Raw genomic sequence first — 17,960 nt, forward strand, 5'->3', positions numbered from 1 at the left:
GGTCTCACCGACCTGTGGCTGTGATCCTTCCGACAGGGAATTAACTGCTGTCCTCGCTAGACTTCAGCCCTAGAGTCCTAAATCTGAAATTGTGCTCAAGAGTTGTTGGGAATCCAGGGAGGGTTTTCTTTACGGTACTTGGAGCCACCTGTCTCATCCTGCCGTGGGCCCTACAACAGGCCCCACGACACCCTGTGGTTTCACCTCGGGCACCAAGATGCTGGGTTCTTACAGCCTGCATGGATTAAAAACAAAGCCTCCTTAAAGGAGAGCCCAGATGCAGATAACAGCCCACAGGGGGAACCAGCGCCACTGGTTCCCGTCCCTCGGCATGTGGTCTGACCCAGAGGCTCCGGTGTCTCCTGCTCCTCTCTGGATGATGGGCTGTAGCAGCAGCTCCCCGTGGAGCCAGTGCAGGAGTCGGTCCACATGGCTGCTCAGGCGTCCCAGCGAGCCAGGCCTGTCCCTGTCTGGGACATGGGCAAACTCAAACCTTGCTAGAGCGGTTCTGGATCAGCATTCATTTGTACTGGGTCTGTGCTCAAGCTTTACAATAGCTAGCTCCATTTTGCCCAAGCTGAGCTTTTTTTTTTTTTTTGGAATGTAATTGCTCTACAGTGTTGTGTTACTTTATAATGTTGTGTTAGTTTCTGCTATACAACAACATGAAACAGCCACACACACACACACACACACACACCCTCCATACACACACACATACACACACACACACACACCCTACACACACACACACACACACACACACACACACACACACACACACACCCCCTCCTAGAAGCCTCCCTCCCCCCCCTCTGGGTCCTCATGGAGCAAGAAGCTGAGCTCCCTGTGCTACACAGCAGCTTCCTGCCAGAAAGCTGAGCTCTTTGCAAACCAAAGGCTGTCTGGGACTTGCGGTGACTTCTCCACTTAGAGTCTGAAGAAGCTGGTGACTGGAAGCTGTCTGTGAGCCTTGTGTATTACATCCGAGTGGGTGACAGTTCCCCCCGGAGTCCCTTTCCTGGGCCTGGCCACCCTGCGGGTCAGTAGAGTGTGGACTGTTGAAAGGACATCTGTCTGTCTTTCTCCTTTCCTTTTATTCACGTGAAGAGCTGCCTTTATAGAGATTGTTGTCTCGAGACGAGAGAACAAGCTGGAACGAAAGGACCCGCTGGTGAGGGAGTGACTCGTTCTGTGAGGGTCCCTGCCCACCAGGTTCAGTCAGAGCATCCCTCACAGGAGACCCGAGGAAGACTGGGGTCGGAGGGAGTTGTCCTCCCTAGAGCATGACCTCCCTGGGGTCCTCTCCACATCACTTCAGGCTCCCAGTCTCCAGCCTGTAGGAGCCCTGAATCCTCTGTTAGGCCTAGGCTGTCTCCAGCCTGCACTGATTTGCACCCAGACTCGCGGGGCCTGGAAAGAGGCTAGTTTTCAAGTGCCGCGCTGCCCACGAGCTGCTGAAAGCGGACCCCAAGCAGTGGGCCCGGGCCCACGGAGGTGCTGAGAGAAGCTGCCATGAGGTTTGACCTCTCGGAGCTTTCCTAAAGCACCCAGTCCCCATCGGAGAGTAAGTCAAACAAATATTAAGGGAAGGAAATCGAATATGTCTGCTGAACTTTGAAACAACATCTGATGGTTTAAAAAAAAGAAAAAAAGCCCCCAGTTGGGAATTAAAATAGAGTGACACTTTTTCCTTCCCCACTGAGCAGAGTAAAACAGCAGGCCCAGAATTTGTTTGCCTAGCCGTTAATGAAACAGTAAATGGAGGACTCGGGCCCCTTATCCCGAAGAGGAGGGAGGTGCTGCCTGCTGGCACATCTGACCACCGAAGGGCGTCTCCTCGCAGTCTCCCATCCCACAGAGGTGATTTCATGGTTTTCCGTGGAGCTTTGTGCTGGTGAGGGAAGAGCTTGCTGACCTGTCCACTCCCTGCCCTCTGTGACCGCCCCCCACGCCCCGCTTCACCATCTTTTCTGTCCGCAGCACCAGCAGGCCCACCTGGCTCTGCAGTTCTCTGCCTCAAGAATGAATGCTTGTAATGTGGAATAGTTATTTTAAAGAGGTGTTGGTCCAGTTGATGGTTTAAAGAATGCACACTTTCCCTCCCCCTATTCTGAAGGAGAGAACTGTCACGATACTCCAGCTCTGACAGGATCCATATGTTTGCGGGTTGTTGTTCCAAAACCTGCCTGTTGTCTCTTTGGGATTGATTACAGACCTTGGCTGCCCCAGGAATCCAGAGCTTCAGGATTTGGTTTATGATTTGGGGATAGAGGGAATTTGTCTTGCATGGACTGCTTCTCTGCCTTGATTTTGATGGAGGTGCTTAGAGGAGGTGTGTGGGCAGGACTTGGCATGGGACCAGGGGAAATGAAACCCACCGCAGCTCTCTCAGGAGGGCAGTGCCCGCAGCCCTCCAAGCAGGATTCTGTGGTGGGGTGTCCAAGTGTGAAGCTACACCATTCATTGCCAGTTATAAAGCTGCTTGCAAAGTCAGGACTTTGAGACAGTGGTTGGTGGGTGTCATTGGATTAGACAGAGCAATTCCTGGTTTTGAAAGAAGAGAAAGAAAGAAAGCTTTAAAGGAATGGAAAATTCCCCTAATCTTAGACATGTCGCATCTGGGAGAAGGAATCTCAGGAAAGCAAGGTGGGCCAGTGGGTATGATATATACAGTTCACTTCTCAGATCAGATTTATTTCTTGGTGCTCCAAAATTGGTGTGTACGGTTCACCTTAATCGTGATTATAGCTGCTACTATCTGTTGGCTGCTTTAGAGTAAGAGTTGGCAGCCTTTAAAAGTAAAATTTCTAGGATCCCATCTAGCCTTTGGGTTGGGCTGTAGATTTGAGAGGTGGGGCAGAAGTCCTGAACACATGTGGACACTGCCCCTGGAAAAGGAAGGAAGGGGCTAACTTCTTATAACCAAGGTCACTAATTACATCCACGATATAGATCTGGGGCTGGACTGACAAATTTCCCTTGAGCACGGTCCATCCAGACAGGCTTATCTGCCTGGTTTGCTGTGTATGCCTAGAGTGAGTGCGGCCCATCCAGACAGGCCTGTCGGCCTGGTTTGCTGTGTATGCCTAGAGTGAGCGCGGCCCATCCAGACAGGCCTGTCTGCCTGGTTTGCTGTGTATGCCTAGAGCTTGACAAATAGTGGGTGCTCAGGAAATACTCATTGACCGAGTGGACTTAATGTGATTGGACATTGAATTTTCTTATTTATAGTTTCCGTGAGTGAAATTATAAGGTGTTTTTCAAAGTTAAGTGACTCCATATTTTGTATTCAGGGGGAGATACCTGGTCTTCTCTGGGTTAGCAAAGAGTAAAACTTTGTACTAGTTATTTATCTGATTGAGGGAAGTGGAGATTTTAGCTGAACTTTGTAATTTAATAACTTTCTTTTCCTTTCTCCCCTTAAAATTCATGAAGCTTTTTCCTTCTTCCTGCTTTACCACCCCCGACTTAACTCATTTTTTTTTGTTTTGTTTTTTGTACTTTTTCCTGGATGCTTACTTTATTTCATCTCCAGTTTTTTCATGTAAATGCCATTAGCTTTTCTAAATAGTAAGCTCCTTAGTAGCAAGAAATATGCTTTGTTTTTGTATTCACTCTTTGAAGTGTAATTCAGTCGCTAAAAATAGTTGGGGGCAGCTGATTTTTGCCCAAAGGTGCAAATGCAATTTGGTGGAGGAAAGACAGCTCTGTTACATGATGCTGGACAAACTAGTCATCCATAGGTAAGACTTTAACCTTGACCTAAGCCTGACACCTTATAGAAAAATTAACTGGAAGTGAATCATGGACTTAAATGTAAAACATAAAATTATATTAAGTTCGGGAAAAAACTTGAGAAAAATCTTTAGGATCTAGGATTAAACAAAGAGAAGCATGATTCATAAAAGGAAGAGTTGGTAAATTAGACCTCATCAGATTTTAAAACTTTTGCTCTATGAAAGGCCTTGTGAAGAGGGTTAAAAGAGAAGCTGCAGATTGAGATGCAATATTTGCAAACAATATATCTAATAAAGGACTAAGCATCTAGGATATATAACTCTCAAAATTCAGTGGAAGAATTCAGCAGAATAACAGTAGAAGACGAACACGCCAGTTGGAAAATGGACAAAGGACAGGAGCAGTGATTTCACTAAAGAGGAAATGCAGATGGCAAATAAGCCCATGAAAAGATATTTGACATGCTTAACCATTAAGGAAATGCAGATTAAAATGAGAATTATGTAATACCTGTCAGAATGGCTAAGATTTTTTTAAAAATAGTGACTACAGATAAAGATGCAGAGAAACCTATTGAAGACGCTGAGAAACTGGATCTCTCGTACATTACTGGTATGAATGTAAAATGGTACAGCCACTGGAAACATAATTTGTGCCACTTCTTATAAAACTAAGCATGCAACTACCATATAACTCTGCAGTTGCACTCTTGGGCATTTATCCCAGAGGCAGTAAAATTTATGCCTCCACAGTGGGCACAATGAATCTTCATAATAGCTTCATTTGTCGTGCCAAAAAATGAATCAGCCCGGATGTCTTTCAGAGAATGAATGGTAACCAACTGTGGTACATCCACACCGTGGAATACCACTCACCTATGAGAAGGAGCAAACTGTTGATACACACAACCACTTAGGTGACTCTCTGGGGAGTTAAACTGAGTGAAAAAAACTAATCCTGAAAGGGTATATATGCTGTGTGGTTCCACTGATACATAGCCTTCTTGAAATTATGAAATCGTAGAGACAGAGACCAGATTAGCAATTGTCGGAGGGAATCTGGATGGGGAGGATCTTTAAAAGGTCGATAGGAGGGACCCTCGGTGCTGGCAGTGCTCTCTATCCTGGCTGTATCAGTGTCAATACCATGTGGTTAAGTCACACTGTAGTTTTGCAAGATGTTACCATTGGGGGAAACTAGGGAAAGATCCGGAGAAGGCGATGGCACCCGACTCCAGCACTCTTGCCTGGAAAATCCCATGGACGGAGGAGCCTGGTGGGCGGCAGTCCATGGGTCGCTCGGAGTCGGACACGCCTGAGAGACTTCACTTTCACTTTTCACTTTCATGCATTGAAGGAAATGACAACCCACTCCAGTGTTCTTGCCTGGAGAATCCCAGGGATGGGGGGGCCTGGTGGGCTGCCGTCTCTGGGGTCGCACAGAGTCGGACACGACTGAAGCGACTTAGCAGCAGCAGCAGGGAAAGGTCATACAGGATCTCTCTGCATTATTTCTTGCAGCTGCTTTTGAATCCACAATTATCTCAAAATAAAATGTTGAATTGAAAAACCGTGAAAACTCAGTAAGTATCCAAGGGTTAAATGTGTAAATGAATTAATAAATAGGAACACTCACATCTCTTCATCCCTATACTATGACTTTACTTTGCTGTGGGATTGCTTTTCTAGAACTTCACAGCAGGATTAATATCTCTAAGATAGGTGGAATACCTTTATCTCTTAAGATGGTTGGAATACCTTTATCTCTAAGATGGGTGGAATACCTTTGCATCTTTAAAGAGAAGCTGTTGAGGGCATCATCTGTTTTGATAGTTTGGACTTTATTCTAGTTATTGCCTTTTGTAGTAAACTGTCCCAAATCATTTTTGGGGACGTAGGTGGGGTCAAAATACATAAGGAATTTAAAAGAGTTCTTCTGCTTCTTGATTCTCCGCTAAGATATTACGGAGTTTAGGCACATAAGGAGGGCACTATGGTGGATTAAAGAATCAGTTCAGAACCACATTTATGCTTCAGAGTCAGCCAGGGTTATAGTTTGTGGTCAATGCCGTTTCCTTCCTTTGCACAATAAGAAGAAAACAAACCTGGCCAGTTCCACGGTGTCTTCTGTGACAAGTGATCTGAGTCCCCAGGGCAGTGGCTTGAAGTCACGAGAATTTCTTTCTCTTGCTGGATGGAGCTGGTGTCTTTGGTCCCTAGTCAGTCAAAGCGAGCCTCACCAAGATCAACTTGAAATTTTGAAGGCTGGGTAATGGTTATTTTCATTAGAAATAGAAACTTAGAGTCTCTGTTTATATACCTCTTATAGGATTTAAAGAGAGTAGCCATTTGGGTTACAATCATTGTTCTCCTTTTGGCTTCATTCAGTAATCCCCTGGGACTAGACTTAGAAACAGTATGACCCCCCCTCAACTGGAGTTGAGGTTATGGAAATAAAAATGATTTCACGTTTAGTGGGTCTTAAGGAGCGCAACATTTGAAAGCCCATGACCTGACGCTGACCCGTGTCTTCCTCCTCCCACCCCCTCAAACTCATGTCGCATCTCCCCTGCCTCTCTCTATTCTCTCTCAAGAGATTCATTGCCTCATGAAAAATTCGGGTTGAGTTTAATCTTCCGTTCAGCTGCTCTTTGCTTGTCCTTCCCTCCTGGCCCCAGAGCCTCTGGGTCCCAGGGTTCCAGTAGGCGCTCGGGGGTCCTGCGTGGCATCTCTCTCGCTTGTTCCGCAGGCTGATGCGAGTTCCTTCTCTCAGTGGGTGAGCCTCTGGCTTTCTCTGCTGAATGGAAACCGTGTTCACAACGAGCCTGGGGCTATCAGAAGACAAGTGCTGAGGGGACCAGAAGGTCTTGTTGTTTTCCCCGCCGCCTCTCGCTCGCTGTCCTGTTCCCTCCCTGCTCATTCCACGTGCTATGGGACCCTTGACTATCTCTGCCACCAGCTGCAGCCAGCTGAGCACACCGATACCGGTGTGACCTCAGACGCCGTCACCTGACTTCCTTGACAAGTGAGGGTCTGAGCTGGGGAAGAGGAGGTGCTTTTTAGAACCAGGAGAGCGGGCGACCACAAGACTTCATGAGCAGAGGCTGGACGGGAAGTTAGGCGGGACCACATGGTGTGACCTCGGGACCGCCGCCTCCTCTCCAGCCCTCATTTTCCATCTGTCCAGGGAGAGGATACCGGACCAAGTGACCTCTGCCTTCCTGATGACCCCCGAGGTAGCGTGGATGGGGCTCTGCAGCTTAGACTGCCCATGGGACCTCCATCTGGGGAGAGAGGGGAAAGGTTTACTGGCACACACTCCTCTTACCAGCTGTGGCCAGCCCTGGTCTGGCTCCTTAGCTTCACCACTGCCCCAGGCCTGAAGAAAGGGCTTGAGAGGAATGGTGATCATGTACCCCAGTGCCAGAGCACTACATCCAGCCGGACTGGGGTGAATAGGGTTGCTGCCAAAACCCAGAAGCCTTCCCATGGTGCTGCTCTTGCCATTGGCTTATTTTAAGCAGAACCCCACCTTGGGTTGGAAAGGTCTCTGGGGCAGACTGAAATGATCTATCTAATAACAGGTAAAGCTTAATACACAATGCAGCATGTACATGCGTTTGTGAAAACCCATCAGCATTAGGGCACTCCAGATGACAGCTTCGGGGCTCACCGGCTCTAGGTGCCCAGCATGAACATTTAATGATGTTGGTGATGGACAGGGAGGCCTAGCATGCTGTGATTCATGGGGTTGCAAAGAGTTGGACACGACTGAGCAACTGAACTGAACAACCACCCTTGATGAAAACTACCATCCACCATTGTAATTAAAAGCATGAGCTGAAAACAAGGCCAGTCAGTCCCTCCATCCTACTTCATCTCAGGAAATTCCAAATATAAAAGGTGAGCTTTGTTCCCAGAGGGCTGAGAGTGAGTCCAATAACCGGCTCCTCTGTAGAAACCAGCTAGAAATTGGAACCCCGGCAGCCTCCCCCTCTCCCATCTGGGGAGCACACAAGACAAGCCCGACGGGAAGGATGGCCACTAATTCCGAGGCGTTTGCACGTCGGGTTCCTTACAGCGCTGCCCGGACTCACCTGCGCACGTGGCCGCAGGGTGAGGGCTGGATCATAGCGTTCTATTCCGCTTTGATGGTCAGGGACTGACACAATCGAGGGGATGTATGCAAGGAGAGGAATGAATCCTAGCCCCGTTTGGGGTACCTTGGGCCCACCGTCCCCCGTTTCCCTCGCCACTTCTTAGTCCGTCTCTTGGTTCACGAGTCCCAGTCATGTGGCATTCTCCTCAGGCAGTGGCAGTATCCTGTGGAGCTCTGCCTTTGAAAGTGTGATGACTGCAGTGGCCACTTCAGAGGGTCCCTTTCCCCCTGGAGCTAACCCGTGAGCTCATCAGACATCCCAGATGGGCGCCACCTGTTGTTATGCCTTCCCCACCCCCTCACCCCCCCCTCCCCCGACACCTAGTCTGTTTCCTGAATCTGACTGTGGTTAGCACACACCCTGGGTTTAAAATGCACTTGCTTAGCTGGCTTAGAATATAGTGCATTATCCTCTTTTCAGGAACATTTATTGGGTACCTGTATGTGTATGGCATTTTAAAAACAAAGTTAAATAATGCAGACCAGCAACTGATCACAGTTGCTGAATTAGTTTCCTTGGAAATAGGTTAGTGGGGAAGAAGATATAAGAATTTAGGCCTGAAAGTGCATTAGAGGTCATTTAATCCAACCCCTCATTTTCCAGAGGGCAGAGAGGAATCAGGGCAACTTGAATAGGTCTTGGGCACAACTTGGCCATGGCAGAACTGTTCCTAGGTATACGTTAACCATGTCCCATGGTGCACTTTCTATAGGCATCAGTCAGGGCTACCTCCTTTGCCTTTTAAACAAAGATAGAAGATCTTAGTTTTATCCTCTAGGAGTGGGAAGCCACAAAAGACGTCAGGAAGCTTACAAAAGAAAATATATATATAAGTAGGTAACTCTGAAAATAGACACATGAGCACAGCTGGCAGTCCAAAGAGGAGGAGATTTCCATAATCCAAGTAAGAAGTGGTTGGGACCAAGATTATAAAAATTAGAATGGAAGGAAATAGGATGGTATTATGTTGTTACCGTCTTTGTTGGAATAGTGATATAGAAAGTGAAAAGTGAAAGTGAAGTCGCTCAGTCGTGTCCAACTCTTTGCAACCCCATGGACTGTAGCCTACCAGGCTCCTCCCTCCATGGGATTTTCCAGGCAAGGATACTGGAGTGGATTGCCGTTTCCTTCTCCAGGGGATCTTCCCAACCCAGGGCTCGAACCCAGGTCTCGGCCCCAAATATAAGGACTGTTTGGATTTCCCTAGTGGCTCAGATGGTAAAGAATCTTTCTACGGTGCACAAGACCAGGTTTAGTCCCTAGGTCGGGAAGATCCCCTGGAGAAGGAAATGGCAACCCACTCCAGTATTCTTGCCTGGGGAATCCCATGGACAGAGGAGCCTGGAAGACTACAGTCCATGAGTCACAAAGAGTAGGACACAACTGAGCAACACACACATGTGTGCACACACACATGCGCGTGCGTGTGCGCGCGCGCACACACACACACACACACACACACACACACACGGACTGTTCGGATCACTGCCAAGCCCCTGATCGAGGCGTGGGTTTTGTTTTAACAGACATGGGCCTCTGTCTGCAAAGATGTGTGCAATTTAAAATAGATGACACTGTACACAAAAGATGTTGATAGTACAGGCAAGCAATTGAATGATGGCTTTGTGACTTGAACATATTAATAGCTCTGGGAGCACTATTACTCCAACTATCGGGATGTAATGTGAAGTTTCAAATGCCTGCACTACAATATATAAAGGCATCTGTTAGTAATGACAAAAGGCTGACCCCAGAGCATTTCCCTGAAGTCAAAAGAAAAAAAGTGGAATTAGGGCGGGAGGTGGGGAGCGATGAGGGAAAGGGGGTCGAAGTCGGGTTCCCGCTCTTCTGGCTGGGAAAATGCTTTACTGTATACCTAATCGGGCTTCGTACTACACCCGGGCTCTGCGAGAAAGGGCCCGTCCCCTTCCGTTCCGCTCCGTTTTGATCCTGCAGTCAGCTGCAGAGTTATAGATGAAGTGACAAGGATGGTATCTTGATTGCATCCAGCTGCCTGGAGCAAGTCAAGGGCAGAGAGGCCCCGCCTGAGGAGCCGCGCTCGCCGAAGCCTCCAAAGGCGTCTGAGAGCCAGGACACCTCCGATGCTTTCAGAGCGGCGGCATTCAGCGTTCCGTGACCCAGTGTCACTAAATTAAGTTTCCCCAGAGAGAAGCCTGGTAAGTGGCTTGAGCTCACAGGAAGAGGACTGAAATCAAAACAGCCTTCGACCCTAAAACTGAGCCCGTGTTGTTATCGTTGCTGTCAACTGGGGGCTTGAAAAGAAGAACCCCTTGGGAAGGTGATTTCACCTTCCTCCCCATGGATTAGAGAGCTGTGCTGTGCCTAGTCGCTCAGTCGTGTCTGACTCTTGTGACCCCATGGACTGTAGCCCACCAGCCTCCTCTGTCCATGGGGATTCTCCAGGCAAGAATGCTGGAGTGGGTAGCCTGTCCCTTCCCCAGGGGATCTTCCCAACCCAGGGGTCGAACCCAGGTCTCCTGCATTGCAGGCGGATTCTTACCAACTGAGCTACCAGGGAAGCCCCAGATTAGAGAGTTGACTCAAATACACGTGGGTGGGGGGAGATGGGATTCAGCTTCCATCCAACAGAGGTGCCAATGGAATGGATGCCCCCTGCCCTGCCCCTTCTCCTCTGCCTTGCCCGTCGCTGGTGCTGAGTGCAGTTGCTTGTGCCCATAGCCCTCCAGAAATCTCTTTCATCCCGTTGAGATGAATTGCTGATGGTGGTTGTGATGTGGCTTGAACAGGCAGGTGCTCAGTGCTAAGCAGAGAAACCTGTCCGTGCACTTTGGGTCTACCCCGGCCTGCAGGGCCAGATAGAAGTTAGGACCCACAGCCTGTGTTGTGGCTCTGTAATAGTATTATATTATTTTAATCTGCTGAAATACAAACCCCAGAGTAGAGAGAACACAGCCGCAGCATTATACATCTGAAGAAGTGTTTGACACGGATTCATTTGTCTGCAGCTATTATGATGATGCCTGTGGCCGATTAGCTCTGTTGATTACAACATGGTGTTCATGAGGCCAAGGCTGTGGGTTGGAGAGGCCTGTTAGGTGAGCTGGTTCCACACAAAGGAAACCTCTTTCTGCCATGCCAGACCACTTTCAAGACCCCAGTCAGACATCCGATGAAAGCAGATAAATGATCACAAAGACTGGGCAAGAGAGTGTAATGCCTCAGCAAAGGTCCCTTACCCACTCCTGGAAAAGCAGTTTAAAACATGTGCTTTAGCGATGGTGAGTTGTTACTGTGGTCTTCTCACACAAACGCTATCACATTATTATGAATGATGACTGGTGATCAGTACTGTTGCAGGCCTCCTTTCAGAATGAAGAAGTATACTAGCTCTGGCTATGAAGAAAACAGGAAGGGGCTTTGGTCCCCTTCTTTCCTGCTCAGCTTTTTCCTGCCAAGGTTTTGCCTGTCCGTCCATGCCTTCAGCAGGTGTGTGTAGAAGGCTGTCATGCGCTTTGTACTTGGAATGCCACCGTGAACCTCTGTCCTCATGGAGTTTAAACTCTGCGGGAAGAAAAGAGATAATAAAGAAAAGTACACGATGAGTAACCAGTGCTGTTTTGTGAAATGGAGGTTTGATAAAGAAAACCATGGAGTGAGGGGTGTGATGAAGAATGGCTGGTCAGAGGATGGCGTTTACCTTGGATGGGAGGGTCTGGAAAGGCCTCTCAGAGTAGGTGATAGTTAACTAGAGACCTGACTGATGAGCAGGAACCAGCCTTTTGAAGAGCTGGGGGAACAGCCCATCAGGTAGCAGGTACAGAGGCCTTAAGAACGTGGTAAGAGAGAGGCTGGAGGGAGGAAGGCCGTTTAGAACATGCTGAGGAATTTGCGTATTATTCTTAGGAGGAAGCCATCTTTTGTTTTGTTTCATTGGTGGAGCATTTTTTAACGATCTTGTCGGAGGGGATGTTATGGATTGAACATGCCTAAAAAAGGTATTCCCTTTTTTACCTTTCACCAAAAGACTTCCCTAGTGGCTCAGACAGTAAAGCATCTGCCTACACTGTGGGAGATCCTCTGGAGAAGGAAATGGCAACCCACTCCAGTACTCTTGCCTAGAAAACCCCACGGAAGGAGGAGCCTGGTAGGCTACACTCCATGGGGTTGCAAAGAGTCAGACACGACTGAGCGACTTCACTTCTTCACTTCAAAAAAGGTATGCTGAAATCCTAATCCTTAGTAACCTTATTGGAAATAGGGTCTTTTCAGAGGTAACCAAGTTAAAGTGAGATTGTTAGGGTGGGCCCTAATCCAGTTTATCTGGAATCCTTATAAAAAGGAGAAATTCAGACACACAGGAACACACTCAGAGAAGAAGTCCACGTGAAGACAGAGGTTTGGAGTGGTGTGTCTGCAAGCCAAGGAATGCCAGAGATTTCCAGCCACCCACCAGGAAGGAGCTGGGGGGAGGCAGGCAGGATCCTTTCCCTGGGTGAGACGGCCCCACCAGCACTTTGACTTCTGATTTCTAGATTTCTGTTGTTTTAAGCCCACCCACTTTATGTTTTAAAGCAGCCCTGTGCTCAGTTGCTCAGTCATGTCCGACTCTTTGCGACCCCAAGGACCGTAGCCCACCAGGCTCCTCTGTCCATGGAATTTTCCAGTCGAGAATACTGGAGGGGGTTGCCATTTCCTACTTCAGGGGATCTTCCTGACCCAGGAATCGAACCTGCATCTCTTGCGTCTCCTGCATTGGCAGGTGGATTCTTTACCACTGTGCCACCTGAAAGGTGCAGGAGGGCGAGGGTCCTAGCATGCTGACTTTGGGAAAGCAGTGGTGTATCTTCCCTGGGGGGTCAAGCCTCTGGTTGCAGTAGCACATATGACCATATGACTTAGATACATGTGGGTAAATATATAATGAATATATATATAAATTAATAGGATGGCACCCACTGGTTGAATCACCCTGTAAAGCATACCCTACTCTTTTTTTAGGAATGGTCCTTTTAGGGATGCTCTGTAAATGATGGTTTGGAAGGGCAGGGGTGGGAGCAAACAAGTTGGAAGCCTGTTGCAGTAATCCAGGAATCCACAGTAATCTGGTAACGACGGTGGTTTGAGCTGGGGACAGTGTAACAGAAGCAGTAGGAGGGCGTCAGAAGTAGAGTCAGCAGCACCTGCTAGAGGGCTGGGTGTGGGGAACGAGGAAAGAGGAGGAAAGGCTGGCTCAGACAATTTACTGAGACAGGAAAGACTGAGAGGATGGCTTTTCCCAGGCTGTGGCATCAAGAGTCATGCTTTGGACATGTTGAGTTTGAGGTGCCTGTTGTTAATCCAGCTGAAGGTATTAAGTAAGTAGTTGGTTGTATCAGAAACATTCAGGGCCAGACCTGCATTTAGAGGTCATCAGAGTCTCAGTTCAGTCCAGTTCAGTCGCTCAGTCGTGTCCAACTCTGCAACCCCATGAATCGCAGCACGCCAGGCCTCCCTGTCCATCACCAATTCCCGGAGTTCACTCAAACTCATGTCCATCGAGTTGGTAATGCCATCCAGCCATCTCATCCTCTGTCATCCCCTTCTCCAGATGGTATTTAAAAAGACTGAAGCTAGATGTTGCTTGTGGGGAGAGTTTAAGAGGGCATAGCTCTCCAGGACTAGGCCCTCGGGAACTCCGCTGTGTAGCGGTCTGGGCGAGGATGAGGACTCAGTGGTGCTGAGCAGAGGCCCCAGGACAGCTGGTAAATTGTCAGTATTCACTAATGGTTAGTAGTTTAAAGGCTAAGGAAATTGTATGGAAATACATGGATGAAAGTATTGGATGTACCCCACCCTTGTATACCAATTCTGTTTAACAAAACTATATCTCAGAGCCTTTCCAAACGTGGAAATCAAATTTTTATTTTCAGTATGTTATAGTTCATAAAATCAGGCAACGTCTCTATACCTAAGGCTTCCAAAAGATCATAAAAAATGTCTTTGTGCTCCAGATAGATTTTTTTTTTCTTTTTCAGAAGCAGAGACTTTGTAAGTTTCCACAATCATCAAAATTTACCATAAATCACGGTTTCATTTATGCTTCATTTGTGCGTTCATTAACAGTGGAGCCTATTTCACTAATCGCCTGTTGAGAGATTATATACCTTGGCGCAATTCAAGAAGCTATTATTCTACATTACTTGAAATTTCCGAATACAAACCTGAAAGTTTTAGAGGAAATTAGAATGAATATTTATCTTTGAATACTGGCAGAAGAACTAGCACCTGTTGGATCGAATTTCTTCAGAAGCCCGTTCTGCTCTTAGTTCGTGAGGATTTGAATGCAGGGATTCTGTCATTTAAAGAAGCTGAGCGCCGTGCTTGCTTATTGTCTGAACTGAGAACTGATTGCTGATGTGTTTCTGTCCTCAGGTCTGGCGAGAATTTCCTGACCGGTTGGTGGGTTACCCGGGTCGCCTGCATCTCTGGGACCACGAGATGAATAAGTGGAAGTATGAGTCTGAATGGACCAATGAGGTGTCCATGGTGCTCACAGGGGCAGCCTTTTATCACAAGGTCAGGTGGGGACAAGCCTGAAGCAAGTGGGGCTAAACTGACAAACACAAGAGTATGATACTCATTTCATTTCGCCCAAACTAATTTTCGCCAAGTTTAGGAAAAATGTTCTATTCAGAGAGCTTAGAAAGGCCATGTTTTGTGATATTTTTTAAAAAAATAAAGTTATTTTTCTAATTATTAAAGTATAATTGCTCAAATATGGAGCAAATTTATTGTATAAGAAAAATCACTTAAAGTTCTATCATAGGACTAATGGTAGATAAACTATTGGGTTGGCCAAAAAGCCCATTCATATTTTTCTGTAAATATTATGGAAAATAATGAATGAACTTTTTAGCCAACGCAGTATTACTATTATTTAGGTGTTTTTTCCAATTTGTCTTTTTTATTTACTGATTCACACATATGGTCATAAATATTCTCATCAACTTTTGTGCATGTATTGTGAGTGTTTTCCTTATGTCATTAATATTTCTTTATAAACAACCTCTACTTAACATAATTGCTAATATACCATTATATTAATATTCCATAGATCATAGACAGCTGTTTCTCTGTTATTGGATATTTCAGTTCCGTTCAGTCACTCAGTCGTGTCTGACTCTTTGCGACCCCATGAATCACAGCACGCCAGGCCTCCCTGTCCATCACCAACTCCCGGATATTTAGGTTATATCTAATTTTTTTGCTAGATAATACTTTGTATCAAATGCTTAAATAATGATCAGTATCCATGTTCATAACTGCCTATACTTATGATCTTTATGATAGATTCCTAGAAGAATTATGAACATTTTGGGGAAGCTTTATTATATATATATTCGTTGGTTCTCAGTATCGTTTGTGCCAATTTACATTCTCACCAGCAAAATATAAAAGTGTCCTATCATACTCTTTCTTGCATGAAATAAATTAAAAAAAATCAAACTTAGCTATTTTGCTAAGTGAAAATTGATTTTATTGATTTCACTTTGATCACTTGGGGTCTGAAATTCCTTTTGTGTATTTAGCCTTTTGTATTCCTTCTGAGAATTGTCGCTTTATTTTTTTGACTCTTTTTTATTAAAGGGAGAGATTGAAGGGTATACATTGGGCTTTAGAATATTATGTTTGGTGGTGAAGTGCTCCCTGGGAATGTGCGGCTTAATGAAACAGTAATGACTTGTCAATTGTCAGCAGTGGCATAAGGAACTGATGTCGGGAGAAAGATGTGTTCAGCCCAGTGCAATTAAGTTGACTTCACTGTATTTACATCAGCTGCTTGCTGTGATCTCAGCATTGCTGCCCTCATATTTTTCAGGGCTCTTGATCCAGAAATGAGTTTTTTTTTTTTTTCTTATCAAAGCATAAATAAATATATAAGGTTTATAATTCTTGGGGCTATGATAGACTGCAGATGTATTTCTGTATTATACCACAAATTTCTCTATTATTTCATACATGTAGGTTATGGTCGTTTTGGAATTGCCTCATTTTTGTTTTACTTTAACAAAGGACATGTCTGCAGTGTCAGTCCACCATCAATATGACTCTGTTGCTGTCTGCAGTCCGTGGGAAGAAGATAAGAAACGGTGGCGCACTGTGACTCAGAGGGAAGGAGTCAGTAAAGCTCAGGGTGTAGTGTGTCTCTGAACGATGTTTGTTAAACACATCCGTTCATCAGTCCAAAGGGCCTGCACCTTACAGGGACTTCATACCGTGCCTATGTTCCTCTGCTTACAGAAGGTGATTTTTTGAAAAATGACAGTGGTAAAGACGGTTGGTCACCTGACCACAAGCGTCCTAATACTTCCCTTGGCCTTTGTATTGATCCAACATTGTGACTCGTCTTATGAGAGAAAGCTTGTCCCCCTGCCATGGCTCAGTTGCTCTTTGTCTATCAGCCACAGGGAACTGCTGTTTGAACGTGTCTCCTCTTTTGTCTCACTTGGCAGTATTTTAATTACCTGTATACCTACAAGATGCCTGGGGACATCAAGAACTGGGTGGACGCTCATATGAACTGTGAAGACATTGCCATGAATTTCCTGGTGGCTAACGTCACAGGGAAAGCTGTCATCAAGGTAGGAGGCATCTGTGGCCAGCTCTGGGGCACATCTTGGGCAGCTTTCTGAGTCTCCAAAGTGTTCATAGCTATAAATGAAGACTTGGAATAGATAAACTTTCAGCTGCCTTTTAGCTTTAAGATTCTCTGATGGATGTTTGACATTGTGAAATTGAAGCTCGGCATATTTTCTTTTGTTATATAAAGTTTCTTAAGTTATAGTTTTTTAACTGCCAGCATCAGAAAGAAAATCTATAATGGTTAATCTACAAATCGTGTTTGTTTTAAAACTGTAATTTTATTCTCAACACTGATTTGTAATCTAGTTCTTCTAAAGAATGCAATTACATCTTTCTTAAGGTAGCTGATTTTTTTCCAATAAATGTTGAGAAGATAGTATACTTTGTACAATTATACCGGTAGTTGTCCTAAACAGTGTTTTAAGACACTGATTACCAATTTTTAAAAGTACCTTTCCCATAGCATATTAAAAGCGGAGAATATGTAAAGATCATGTGGGGATCTTTGTTTCTATAATAGATGTCTATTCCTGAAATGTAGGTCTTGCCCAAATCAGGTCCCTAGAAATGTAGAGAGAGTACACTTCTTTATATCAGTGGAGTCATCTTGACCTGTTTTTCTTTCTGGATTAGAATTCCACATGTGAAAATGGCCAATGCTTCTAGGCCAGAATCCTACACTGGAAGCTTATATTGGAAACGTGGTATGACATTCCAGAATGATTCCTCATGCTATTAATATTAATTGATGAGAGAAGCCAGATTAAGCCAGTGACTAAGAAAAGAGGAAAAGTCACTGTCCAGACTTGATCCAGTCTTTACGGTATCCCTCTGCTCTTTAAATAGCTCAGTGAACAACTCACTGCAGGGACAATTAAATAATATAAATTGCAGAACTAGTTTTATTTATTTATTTTTTTAATTTTTATTTTCCCTTTATTTTGCTTTACAATACTGCATTGGTTTTGCCATACATTGACATGAATCCACCACGGGTGTACATGAGTTGCCAATCCTGAACCCCCCTCCCACCTCCCACCCCATATCATCTCTCTGGATCATCCCCATGCACCAGCCCCAAGCATCCTGTATCCTGCATCGAACATAGACTGGCGATTTGTTTCTTACATGATAGTATACATGTTTCAATGCCATTCTCCCAAATCATCCCACCCTCTCCCTCTCCCAGAGTCCAAAAGTCCGTTCTATACATCTGTGTCTTTTTTGCTGTCTCGCATACAGGGTTATCATTACCATCTTTCTAAATTCCATATATATGTGTTAGTATACTGTATTGGTGTTTTCTTTCTGGCTTACTTCACACTGTATAATAGGCTCCAGTTTCATCCACCTCATTAGAACTGAAAGAACTCCTCTTATCTCCAGATTCATTTTTTAACATTCTTCAAGACATTCTTTAGCTGTGCCTTCTTACTCTGGACAGTAATTCCTCGAG

General features: G+C 45.6%; 1 protein-coding gene across 1 annotated transcript in view; it reads left to right on the plus strand.

Moving 5' to 3' along the window:
- EXT2 (exostosin glycosyltransferase 2) overlaps nucleotides 1-17,960 on the plus strand; it is a 141,688-nt gene that overhangs the window by 115,755 nt on the left and 7,973 nt on the right. Inside the window, exons 11-12 of the mRNA XM_068988369.1 lie at nucleotides 14,294-14,437; nucleotides 16,375-16,503. Of these exons, the coding sequence (XP_068844470.1) occupies nucleotides 14,294-14,437; nucleotides 16,375-16,503 (273 nt within the window). The remainder of the gene's footprint in view (nucleotides 1-14,293; nucleotides 14,438-16,374; nucleotides 16,504-17,960) is intronic.

Source organism: Capricornis sumatraensis, chromosome 16, assembly GCF_032405125.1.
Source record: "Capricornis sumatraensis isolate serow.1 chromosome 16, serow.2, whole genome shotgun sequence".
Lineage (NCBI taxonomy): Eukaryota > Metazoa > Chordata > Mammalia > Artiodactyla > Bovidae > Capricornis > Capricornis sumatraensis.